The sequence below is a fragment of the Astatotilapia calliptera genome, chromosome 10 (genome assembly GCF_964374335.1).
Source record: "Astatotilapia calliptera chromosome 10, fAstCal68.1, whole genome shotgun sequence".
Classification (NCBI taxonomy): domain Eukaryota; kingdom Metazoa; phylum Chordata; class Actinopteri; order Cichliformes; family Cichlidae; genus Astatotilapia; species Astatotilapia calliptera.
The window spans coordinates 34,589,505-34,601,976 of NC_137431.1; the positions used below are offsets into that span (position 1 = coordinate 34,589,505).

Consider the following 12,472-nt stretch of genomic DNA (forward strand, 5'->3'; position numbering starts at 1 on the left):
TTACTTACTCCAGATGCTACATATTATAAGGTAGAAACCCTAGAGGCGGTCTTTACTGTCACGTCTGCTGACTGCAGCTTCTTCTACACTTTCTCCTCTGACAGCACAAGAAAGCAAACTCACCAGGCTTTAAAACACGATTTACATCATCTGAGGTTCTCACTGAGAGAACAGTTCAAGAATGTCCCCAAACTAACATGATCAATAATAATTAATCATTCGTTTTAAATCAAATAGGATAATAAAAATGATGATACTGATGAAGACTGGTGAATATTGTGTTGATGATGTGACTTGAACGAGCTGCTGCTGAGTGATTGTTCTTCACTGTGTAATACACGCCTGCTTCCTGACTTTAGCAGCAGTAGTACGACCCACTCCAGCTCCCACTCCAGCTCCCACTGCAGCTCCTGCTGCAGCTCCTGCTGCCAGACCCACTCCAGCTCCCACTGCAGCTCCCACTGCAGTTCCCACTGCAGCTCCCGCTGCAGCTCCTACTGCAGCTCCCACTCCAGCTCCCACTCCAGCTCCCACTCCAGCTCCCACTGCAGCTCCCACTCCAGCTCCTACTGCAGCTCCCACTGCAGCTCCTGCTGCAGCTCCTGCTGCCAGACCCAGTGCAGCTCCCACCAACAGTCCCACTGGACCAGCTGCAGCTCCAACAGTAAGCTCGGTGCCAATCGCAGCACCGACTCCAGCGGCAGCTCCAGCTGCCCCGAATAAACTCGTTGTTCCTTCTGCTTCATATCTTGCTTCAGTGGCCGTTAGCCCAGCCTGTCCTCCTGAAGTAGCTCCATCTCTTTGGTTATAGCATTCTCTGCCTTCTCAAACATCTCGTTGGTGTAGTATCTTCCTCCGGTTCCCTGAACCATGGTGTTGACCTTCTCCAGCAGCTCTCTGACCTGAGCAGGATCTCTGCTTCTGTTGTTAAAAACATGCTATCCTCCACCACACTGACGGATGAAGTCATAGCTGGAGTTTCCCTGATAAAATTTCCTGTGGTGACTCTCCCACGCTCCAGGTCATCTCCACATGTGAACAAGGCCATGGTGTGAATCTCTCTGTGAATCTGTCCACACGGAGCAGCAAAGGAGATGGCTGTCCTGACCTCTGTCTTCATCTCCTCTTCAGTTTGAACATTATCAAACACACCTGGAGTATCGACCACAGCCAGTTTTTGACCTTCAAACATTTCCTTCTGACACTCTGAAGTTACCGAGTTCGGAGATGGTTTAGATTCAAAAGCATCGTCTCCTCCTAAGATGGTGTTTCCTGATGCACCAGATCCAGTTATTCCAAGGAGCACCATCCTGAGGTCTGGTTTCTCTTCTATCTCTTTCTTTTGTGGTTCCTCTGACTCTGTTAAAGAAAGTAGAGAACTTCAGTGATTTCACCACATTTTGCAACTGAGGACTAAGTCACGGTGAAGCCGCATTCGCAGTGTGAGAACGTGTTTGACCTTCCTGATTTCCATTTCTTTTATTGTAACATTTCCATAACGTCTCAAGCACCAGATAGTTTGTTCTCACCACAGTTTATTGAGGAGGTACAGAAAAACAGGCCAGGAGGAGGCGCTTCCAGGCGCCCTGACCGTCGTCTTCACGTATGCGCCGAGTGGCGGTTCAGGGTACCCCGCCTTCTTGGAGTCCCTGGGTGGGAAAGACTCACTGGCAGTTGTCCCCACTGGCCCAAGCAGTCATTAGGTTTAGGGGAAGTCACTTTTTCACACAATATTTATGCATTGATCAAACTTATATTTTGATTTGTCTTTAATTAAGAGTAAAATGCTTTATTATTATGAAATGGAGAAAAGTTGTTTAGCTCTCTGATAGTTGTTAATTGCGTCAGAACATTAAGATCTTTCACTCTCTTAGCTGTGATGTAGAGGTGGCCCTATCCCTGCCCCACGTCACACCACACATCATACTGCATATTTTTCTATTTAAAGAAAACATCTGGATGTGAGTCTGTGAAGCTCAAGGAGAGCGAGGCTCGTGTGGCCTTCCCACTGACGGCTTGTTTTTCACAGACTCGCAGTATCGACGTTAAATCTTTGTCTGACTTCATTAAATATACTAAATTTATTGTACAACGAGGTGATTCAGGAAATGGAGCTGCTGCATCTGTCACTGAAAAGACACCAGAGATCAAACTTTGAGTTTTAAACACGTCTCCTCGTCAGAAAAGTCGATCTGATCGTTTAAACGTGAATCTGCCGGAGACGAGAGAAGCTACAGAGGTTTGTACTTGCTCTCTCTGCATCTGTCAGAAGTGTTGAAATCACATTTCCTCCTCGTGTCATCCACAAAGTGCTGCCATCGAGGGTTTGTTTGAACAGTTAATGTTTACATTGGTTGTTTTGCTCCTGTGTTTAGATCATATTGTACAATAAAAACTACAGAAAAACATCAACTATTGTAAAAACAAAGGAAACAGTGAGAGGAAAAGATCAAAGACAGATGAAACCTAAGAAAGGTAAAGTGAGTGTTGAGTCTTATCACTCTTTAATCACACTCATTTTCTACATTGCTATTTTTAAATGTACTTGCCGAGTCGCTTGTGTTTGCTGGCCATGTTCGTCTTTTACAGTTGATGTGTGGTTTGTGTCTCTGTTGAATAGTTTCCTCTTTGTTACACCACAATTTGAGTCAGCTGTTAGCGCCTCCCTTTGAATAGGAGGAAACAGAAGCAGGTAGTTGTTGGTTGCACGTCAGCAGTTGTGTAATTTAGCGACTCCATCTGTGTGTGGTACATCACTGCTGTAGTGTGCGTGCAGCAAAGCACAAAGCCTGTGATCAACAGCCATTTTTCTGCTGCTGTTACAGATCTTTGTGAAGAAAAAGTGAACGTCACGCTCGCCGGACAATCCTGCAGGTGCTGTTTGGACGGGTCATTTATCCCTGAATGCTCTCGGTCAAACATAGCGAGCTGCGCTAATGCTTGAATCACAGTGCCATTAGACCTAATGTTACACTCAGTAGCAACACTAGGACCCACGTTTCTTAATCCCTGCTTATTTCCTCCCTAATGGGGTCCCTCACACTTCTTAAATACATTTACAAGGACATTAGGTTTAGAAATCAAATGAACAGCTCTGAGGTTCCTTTCTTTAAGAAAGGGTAGGATGGCCCCTCACGGTCTCTAAATGAACAGCGAGGTCAGTTTATGATCATTAATATGCAAATTCTCATGACCACTGATCAATAACCATGAGTCCCATTCACAGAGAGTTGGGGAATGGCTGCAATCACAGCATTGTAAGATGGTGACAGATGGACCCTTAGGCCCCTCCTCCATTCAGAGATGGTCTTTCCCCTGACTCCGCCCTCAAACCAGCGTTCCTCCCTGTCCAGGATGTTACATCCTCATCACTGAAAGAGTGTCCACTGGCCTGTAGGTGTAAACAGACTGCAGAGTCGTGGCCTGACGAGGTGGCTCTGCTGTGTTGTGCATCCTCTCAGCCAGAGGTTGTTTGGTTTCCCCGATGTTTAAATCCTGGCACTCCTCCTGCATCACCTGGAGCTTTCTTTAGGTGCCTTCCTAGCTTTGACAGATGGGAAACCTGCAGTCAGCTGAGACTGAAGAAGTCACCTGATGATGACGAAACTGTCACGGTCTGGCTGGCAGACCATGGGGAGGTGGGGAAACAGGACCCAAACGCCGGACTCTTCAGTGCAACAGTGTTTATTTACAAGGTGGTGAAGTAAACAACAATCAATCCCCAGTTTCCCAGACTCCCGTGTAGTGCTCTCTGCCCCAGTGTCCCTGCACTCCCCGTGCTCACTGCTCCTTCTCGTCCCACACTCCTCCTGAGGGGGAAACAATAGAGGCAGCCGTTACAACTTGTCCCAGCAGGCATACACTCACGCTTGACTTGCTTGAAGACTGACGTGAAGTCAAATGCGATAATCCAGCGTCGGTGGAAGCTCCATCGCTCATCTAAATAGCTCCCCCGACGAGCCCAGATGAGGAGCAGGTGTGCGGCCAGGACTTCGGGTGTGGCCAGCCCTCAAGTTAGGCCACGCCCCCAGGGCTGAAGGTGCCTGTAACTTGGCCACAGCAGAAAGGCAAAACACACACATACCTGCCTACATACAGATGTGCACAGGGGCAGTGCAGACAACACACCAAATAATAATAATAACAACAACAACAACAACAGTCATAGTCCCCACTGCCCACGGACCCCGAGTCCCCAGAGCCGGGTCCGTGACAGAAACGTTTCTCCCACTGAAAACGTCCAGATGAACAGAATCAACCTTTTGAGATTTCCTTACCTGGATGACTGAGCAGGTTCTTTTTTTAATCGAACTTTTTAAATACTAGTCCTTCAAACTAGTAAAAACATGGGTAATGGGATCTCGGTCTCCATTAAAGTCTCTGACCCAAGAATTTAGGTTTTAACCTCTCCAGTGTCCCAGTGAACAAACTATGGATGTTGTAAGATGGCGCGGCCACGTCCAGACGCCTTCCTGACCACTCCGCTCAGACTATGCACCTTTTTAGTTGTTTACTTATTTATTGCTTTGTTAAACATGGCAAAATCTTCTAGTTCTAGCAGGTGTGTTCACTTACATCTTCAACGAGTCCCTGGCGAAGTCTGTGGTCCCCACATGCTTCAAAAGATCCACCATCATCCCTGTGCCCAAGAACAGCAAACCCTCATCCCTGAACGATTACCGGCCAGTTGCACTGACCTCGGTAGTAATGAAGGTGTTTGAGAGGCTGCTGAAGAACATCATCTCCTCCTCCATCCCAGACACCACAGATCCGCTGCAGTTCGCCTACAGATCCAACAGATCCACAGAGGATGCCATCGCCCACGTCCTACACACCACTCTCAGCCACGTGGACAAGAAACAGGGTAACTATGTGCGAATGCTGTTTGTTGATTACAGTTCAGCGTTTAACACAATAGTGCCCTGCAGACTGTTCACAAAGCTCAGGGATCTGGGACTTAACAGCCGTCTGTGTGCATGGGTGTTGGACTTCCTCACTGGCAGAACTCAGGTGGTGAGGGTGGGCAGGTGCTTCTCCAACAGCATCACCATCAACACAGGAGCACCTCAGGGATGTGTCCTCTCGCCACTGCTCTACTCCCTCTACACTTCAGACTGTGTGGCCACCCATGGCTCCAACACCATTGTGAAGTTTGCTGACGACACAGTGGTGTTGGGTGCCATCTCCAACAACGATGAGGCGGCCTACATGGATGAAGTGAAGAATCTGGCATCGTGGTGCCAGGACAACCACCTCCAGCTGAACGTCAGCAAGACCAAGGAGCTGGTGGTGGACTTCAGAAGGATCAGCACAGAGAAATATGCCTGAAACCCGTAAACGAAGCAGCATCTGGCTGCAGTTTAAAGACCTTTTTGTCTCAACTTGGTCTTGACTCAGTCTGCGGCGGCTCGTCTTCTACCCGGAACTAGAAGGTTTGCCTCTATTACTCCAGTGCTCTCTGATTGGCTGCCTATTAAACTTTGTATTGATTTTAAAGTTCTGCTGCTTACTTTCAAATGCCTGAACAACCTTGCCCCTGACTAGCTCACCAACCTCCTCGGTCTCTATACTCCCAGAGGTTCTTTACGATCATCTGGTCAGTTGCTTCTGGCCCAGCCCAGGCACCGTCTGAAGACTAGGGGCGATCGTGCCTTTGCAACCTCTGCAACAGTCTTCCTGCTACCAATCGCACCTCTGACTCCATTCAATCCTTTAAAGCACGCGTGAAAAGTTACCTATTCAACCTTCAAGCTTTTCTGACTTGCTAATCCTCACCGCTCATTAACTGCTGTATCGCTGCTCGTTTCTCTGGATAATCATGACTTCTCCCTGTTTCTACTTATTAATGCTTTTTGTTTGTTTTCTCTACTTTCTCTATTTTAACTTGTTTTAATGACTTACTGTAAATTACTCTTTATTCCTCGCTGTGAAGCACTTTGGTGTGCCCCCCTGGTTTTAAACGTGCTATATAAATAAAATTGTATTGTACTGTATCTTAACCACCATAATGACCGTGGCGGGACAAACAGGAAGTGATGTCACAGCCACAGACTCGATGACGACACAGACTCAGACTGAGGTAAGTTGGTTTTTTAATTCTCTTTTTTCAGTTCAGGTCAAATTAATTTCACAGAATAATTAAAATGTGTTTAATAAACATTATTGTTTATTAATCACTGTGTTACATTCAAACATCCACAAAAGTGTCAGAAACAAGTTCAGCGTGGTCGCCTGTGGACGACTGTGATGAGAGCGTCACCTGCTGAGATTCAGCGAGCTTAAGAAATCTGCTTCTCTTCAAGTGTCGGCAGTTTCCCTACAGGTCATTCTTCATGTCTGCAGGCGCTCTTCAGCTCAGCAACACAAAGCTGACAAAATGATTTTTACTGATTTTTATTTGTCACAAAATATCAAAAACATCAAAACAGTGAAGAAAAAAAAGCAGTCACAGTACAGAAGAGACTAACGAACCGAACACGAGGGGACCGACATTAAAGCGACTCTTTACATTTAATGTTAGAAATCAAAGAGAAACGCCACCAGATGAGGGGAGGAGTCAGAGAAAAGACTTAACTGCAGCAGCTTACAGCTAAGTGTCCGAGTCACTAACAACATTTGAGCCACTTCAAAGACGTCGCCTGCTAAGAGCGGCTAAGAAAGGCAGAAACAGAAAGGTTCAGCATCTCAGTGTGGCTGTCGTCAGTCAGCAGTGAGCATCACTGACTCGTGTCTGAGTCCTTCCACAAAGTTTCAGTTTCCTCCGGAGTAAACAGCTGTGGATGCTCCACCCAGCATCGTGAGGTGCCCGCAAGAGCGCTTCAGAGTTACAAATATAAATATATATATTTTTATTCTTGATTTATTGCTAAGTATTTATATTATTAAAACATGTTCAAATATAGTGTGTACAAAAGCATTTTTATCCAAACAGTAGAAGCAACAGCAGGTTAATCTGATGATGATTAAAAGTCACCCTCATGTGGTCAAACTGAAGTACTACAACATAAATATCATTTTATTAGCATTTTAAACTTGTTATTAAATTAAAACATAAGTTTAAAATTAATTTGATCTCCAGAAGGTTGGATGTGTTTTCAGCAGGCCAAGCTGGACCAATCAGAGGAGGACGTATTGGTTTAACCACCCAACAAATGATGTTTCTACATTTTATTTTAGTTTATCAGGTTCTTCTACTGAGCTGTGAAACAAATGAAGTTTTCCACAAAGTCAGTGTGAAAAAATAAAAATGAATTTCTGACCCTGAAAAATGTTCAAGGTTTTTTATTTGTCACATGCATAGTTATACATGTATAACACACGGTGAAATGAAAATGTATTGTAGTCGTTCCTTATTTGAAGGTGATGGATTCATATTATTGATATGTTTTGTTTTCTAAGATGGAACAAAGTCTGACTTCATGCATGATTTTAAAAAATGAACAAAATCAACACAGAAAAAACATTCACAGGACAACATGACTAATGTTCTTCACTGTAATTAAAATGTTTTTAAATGAATAAAATGTCATTTATAAAGTGACTATTAGAAGTAAGCAATGGTCAGTGCATCAACATAGAGCTGACGAAATAATATTACCTGAACAGATGGAAAATAAGAGCCGTCATAAAAGATCAAACAACTTTTTCCTCTGCATGATGTCGCACTGAGACGATGTAATAATCATAAATCTTTCATTACTGCTATTACTTCAAACTCTCTGAATGTTGAATTCATCACTCGGCTTTTATTATTTCCTATCAGCTTTAAGTCTCAAACGTGAGCATCACAGCAGTAAAACTTTGGATCTGTCTGCGGCAGGCAGAAGATTGACAGCAGGCTAAACCAATCAGAGGAGGGCAGTCCTGTAAACACCATCACATACTTCATGTATAAAATAAAGAGTTTTTACCTCGTGTTTGTGGTCCTTGAATCAAAGTTCAAACCTTATCAGTTATTTAAGCTGAGTGGCCTTTCAAATGCAGCTTCTGTTAAACACGTGAAATAAAAACCCTGCAGAGACAAACAAAGACGCATTAATGTGTCTGAAAAAGTTTATTTAACAGAGAGAAGATGAAGTGTGTCATAAAGCTGGAGCAGTTCTACTGACGCAAACATCAAACTGAGTTTCTGGAGTTCAGTCAATTTGTACATTAACATCTTAAAACAAACAAACAGCAAATATTTTGATTATTGCTGAAGAATTAAAATAAAAAACAAAAACATTTGTATTTTAATCATTTCAGAAGTCAAGAGAAAGAGTTCATCATCGAATACTGAACAAACTTCCATCCATCCTCTTATCTTTATTAGGGTCACAGGGGGCGGAGCCTATCCCAGTTACGCAGGTGGAGAGGCGTGTACACCTGTACAGGTCCACAGCCTGTCGCAGGAGAAACATGAGAACATAAAAACAGTTTGGTGTTGATGAGAAAATCAAACTTGAACTGTTTGATTTCATACCTGCTGTGTGACAGGAGGTCAGAGGTCAGCAGAGGTGCCGAGTCAGCAGGTCCCAGAGGCAGCAGCAGCACAGGAGAGTCGAGCACGCCGCCAGACACGACTTCCTGCCGCCGCCCTGATCCTGCTGCTGATCCACCACGTAAACTGGAAGGACAGGAAGTCACATGACTAAAGCCTGCAGGATGCATACCCAGTATAACAACCAGTTATGACGGCTCTACAGTTTTTTCTATTTTGGGATCCGTATGATGTCATAGAGAGGAGAAATCCTTGTATGGCCATCAGAGAAGCCCCGCCTCCTGTTTGTGAGGGACAGCCAATCAGAAAACCTTGTTTTTCTTGTTTTATATGTATTTTCTTTTATGTGGTTATGTGTTCATGACGACTCAGACTCGCAGCTGCTGAGGTCGTCTGAGCATGTGCAGAGGAGGGAGGGTGGAGGCTGAGGATGGAGGAGGAAGATTTTTCCCCACTATGACACACTATGCTGACCCTGCCTGAGCTCTCTGTGTCGTGACCTTTGACCTGCCTGTGTGTTTTGGTGGGTACGAGGCCCCTGGGGGCCCGTCGAGCCTGCCCTGGTAGGCCGACTGGGTCCCAAAGGTGCTCTGTGGGGTCATCGGAGCCATGTAACCTGGATGTTCATGGTAATAGGACTGAGGGAAGGTCTGCAGAGGAAACACGTGGTTACCATAGTAACACTGATGGTCATGTGACAGTTCGTTAATTTGAAGAAAAATTTATTTTCATGCAGTCAAAGAATTTTTAAATCCTAAAACTGAAAAGAGGCTGAAATATAAAACCAGAAGCTTCATAATCTCTGATGATCCTCAGGATGCTGCAGCAGTGCATGCTGGGTACCTGGTACGGAGAGCTGGGGAAGAAGCCAGGCTGACAGGCGAGAGCTGTAAAGAAACAACAGGATCAAAACTTAAAGCTCAGTCTGAGAAATGAAAACAGCTGATTGGCTCAGATTCTGCAGGTTTCCTGAACTGAATTCTTCTGTCCCAGCCGCCTGTGAACGCACCTCAGCCGCCTGTGAACGCACCTCAGCCGCCTGTGTGCCTGCATCCTCCCTGCTCCACCCTCCTTCCTCCTCTTCCTCCTCCTCCCTGCTCCACCCTCCTTCCTCCTCCTCCCTGCTCCACCCTCCTTCCTCCTTCCACCTGCTCCACCCTCCTTCCTCCTCCACCCTGCTCTACCCGTGTGAGTAAAGGCAGAAGAAGCTCATCACATAACTAAACTTTAACTAATGACTTTAATAAAGGCTGTTGCTGTGGCAGTGATGGTCTGTGTTGGTCAAGTTACTTGAAAAAAGTAATTAGTAATTAATAACCAGTGATGGGAATAACAGAGTTACCAACGGCGTTACTAACGGCGTTACTTTTTTCAGTAACAAGTAATCTAACTAATTACTATTCCTATCGTTACAACACCGTTACCGTTACTAACAAGGAAATGCGGTCTGTTACCGTTTTTCAACAGACGGCTGAAGCTGTGTTCAGCTCACTGCAGCTTATATCAGCTGCAGGAAGTAGCTGTAAGAATCAGGACGCTGCAGCTTTAAGCAGCTGCGCTCCTGCGGACGGTAACCATCACTTTCTGGCACAACAGCTGGAGCTCAGGGGGCAAAACAATCGCACGAGTGCTGCTGTTTGACTGAGGAAGAATAAAGGAGTCGTGGTCAATCACATGACCACTTACAGACAAAGCAACAAGGTGACATGTACCAGTTTATAAACTGTGTTGATCGGCCAGTAAAACCAGAGTCATGATAAACAAGATAACAAGTTAAAAGGTTAAAACTAATAAAGTTTTAAAAAGAGACTTTTCCATTTGATTACATTTTGTATGATGATGATGCAGAAAAAGCAGAACTGGGCTGAAAGATCTAAATTGTGTTTTTAAAAAGTAACTAAGTAGTTAATTACTTTTGAAAATAAGTAATCAGTAAAGTAACGGGATTACTTTTTGGAGGGAAGTAATCAGTAATTAGTTACTGATTACTTTTTTCAAGTAACTTGACCAACACTGTATACAACAGTCTTATTTACACTCTTTCAAATAGATGCAAGTAAAACAGCAGAAAGAAGTAAAATCAAAGCCTCAGCAGCTCTGAGTCCTGTCGCTCTGTTGTCACCTGTTTAGCAGGAGTGGGGCGGGTGGAGGTGCCACAGCCGTCATGTCAGTGGGCGGATCCGGCACTCGGTGCTTGTTGGAAGTTTAGGGGTTTTTTCGCTGTAAAAAGAAGTTTTCTTCCCACGCACAGCGGACACTAATGTTTTTGTCACTTTTTATGGAATCAAACTCAAAGTAATGTGATTACATCCACGCTTTAAACGCTGCACGCTCATACTCTCTCTGCACTCGATATATTACCACTGTTGATCTGCACACAGCTGTTGTCACGAACGTCGCGCTCGCTTACATCACTGTCATGAGACATTCTCGCAATAAAATCACGGTTTTAGCAACGCAGGGTTCCTACGGGAAAGTAACGGTAATCTAATTAGCTTTATTCCAATGGTAATCCCTTACTTTACTCGTTACTTGAAAAAAGTAATCTCATTACAACGCGTTACTGCCCATCACTGGTGATGGCACATGCCAACCTTTGACCTCTGTGGCTGAACATGAAGCCAGTTTTGTGTCTTTCAGAGTAAAACTTGTGCAGCGCTGTTGCACACAGGAAGTGATGTCAAAGATAAAAGAAGACAGACCTGGAGAGAAGACGGGGGCCGAGGGGCCCTCAGGGAAGTGAGGACGGTACGGCGGAGGCTCGGCGCTCATCCTGGAGGGACGGTCGGCTGATGGCGTCGCTGTAGAAGAGGAGAGCAGAGACACTGAGCGGCTGTCTGAGTGTGGATGCTGACGCGTCTCCTGAGTCAGAGTCAGGTCAGTGAACGCTGCCTCACAGCTCCATAATCCAATCTGCTCCCACAGACCTCCACCTCTCTGTCAACACTGTTTTTATTCACGCTCAGGATTGTTGGTGTCAGCTGAGCCTTATTTACCGTCTGCACAGCACAAAACTTCCAGCTGAGACACAAAGAAGCTTTCAGATGTTTGAACGGGGACTCAAGGTTTCCCATAATTACTTCAGAGCTTCAGTTTAGTCGTCATTACTTTATTACCAGACAACAGAAAGTTCATTTTAACCAAATAACCAGACTCCATTCACGAATCCTGCAATTTAAGGTTTTACAAGCAATCCTAAGAATTCCAAACTAATTCATTTTACACTTCTGGAATTTTACAGTTTCAAAGTGTCGTCTCTTCAGTTCGTCTCTGTTTAACCCACCTCACTGCAAAAAAACGTCAGAATCCAGGAAACTTTGACCTCAGTCTGCTGCCCGCCTGTAAGAAACCTGCAGTCATCACAGAGCCTTTAAACGTGTGGTTTTTAAATGGAGTCTGGTGTGACAGAATCTGAACTCACCTTCCAGCTGAAGACAAACTTCTGCTAAATCATTGATTTTCTCTCCGGTGAGCTGACAGACAACTGACGGGCTGAGGAGGGCAGACAGCTGCCAGAGGCAGAGGAGGTGAGGTCAGAGGTCTCCTCCTCCTGCTCCTCCTCCTGCTCCACTGATGGTGGCTTCCTGTTTGTTTTTCTTGCAGCGTTTGGGCTCAGACTGGTTCACAGGAAGCCAAATAAAGTCTGCAGCTTTCAGGAGTCACCCTGGAAACAGCTTCAGAGATATCTGCTCATACAAACTGATCACTGATCAATAACATTCAGCCTCATCTCTTTATTTTTTTGTTGATAATTTATCATCTTTGAACGTATTTTAATTTTTCAATATTTTTCATTTTTGGTTCTGTTTTTCTGTCTTTTTTACATTTTTAATATTTTATTTTTCACTTTTTAAAATCGTTTTTAACTGTTTCTGTTTTATTATTTTGTTATTTGTTGTCTTTGTTTTACACAAACAATAATAATATCGATTTTTCTTTCCCATTATATGTGTTATTGTTTCATAGATAATAATGTTTTACATTTGTATTAAT

General features: G+C 44.4%; 2 protein-coding genes across 7 annotated transcripts in view; both read right to left on the reverse strand.

Moving 5' to 3' along the window:
* Window positions 1-94: 94 nt before the first annotated feature.
* Window positions 95-12,209, reverse strand: LOC113029995 (uncharacterized). The gene is given in 10 exon segments (XM_080306940.1): window positions 95-770; window positions 773-970; window positions 973-1,379; window positions 1,530-1,649; window positions 8,462-8,605; window positions 8,954-9,129; window positions 9,323-9,366; window positions 11,182-11,280; window positions 11,969-12,096; window positions 12,187-12,209. Coding segments are annotated over 10 exon segments (1,785 nt in total). The 3' UTR covers window positions 95-324.
* apbb3 (amyloid beta (A4) precursor protein-binding, family B, member 3) overlaps window positions 8,039-12,472 on the reverse strand; it is an 18,248-nt gene continuing 13,814 nt past the window's right edge. For 2 of the 6 annotated variants that reach the window (XM_080307643.1, XM_080307639.1), the window contains exons 12-18: window positions 11,901-12,472; window positions 11,763-11,818; window positions 11,182-11,280; window positions 9,323-9,366; window positions 8,991-9,129; window positions 8,462-8,605; window positions 8,039-8,381 (exon numbers count right to left, since the gene is read on the reverse strand). The exon at window positions 11,901-12,472 is cut by the window's right edge and continues 1,596 nt beyond it. The gene's annotated coding sequence lies outside the window, so the exon portion shown is untranslated. Of the gene's footprint in view, window positions 8,382-8,461; window positions 8,606-8,990; window positions 9,130-9,322; window positions 9,367-11,181; window positions 11,281-11,762; window positions 11,830-11,900 lie in introns of all 6 variants that reach the window. The other 4 variants (XM_080307640.1, XM_080307641.1, XM_080307642.1 and 1 more) reach the window with 4 other exon arrangements.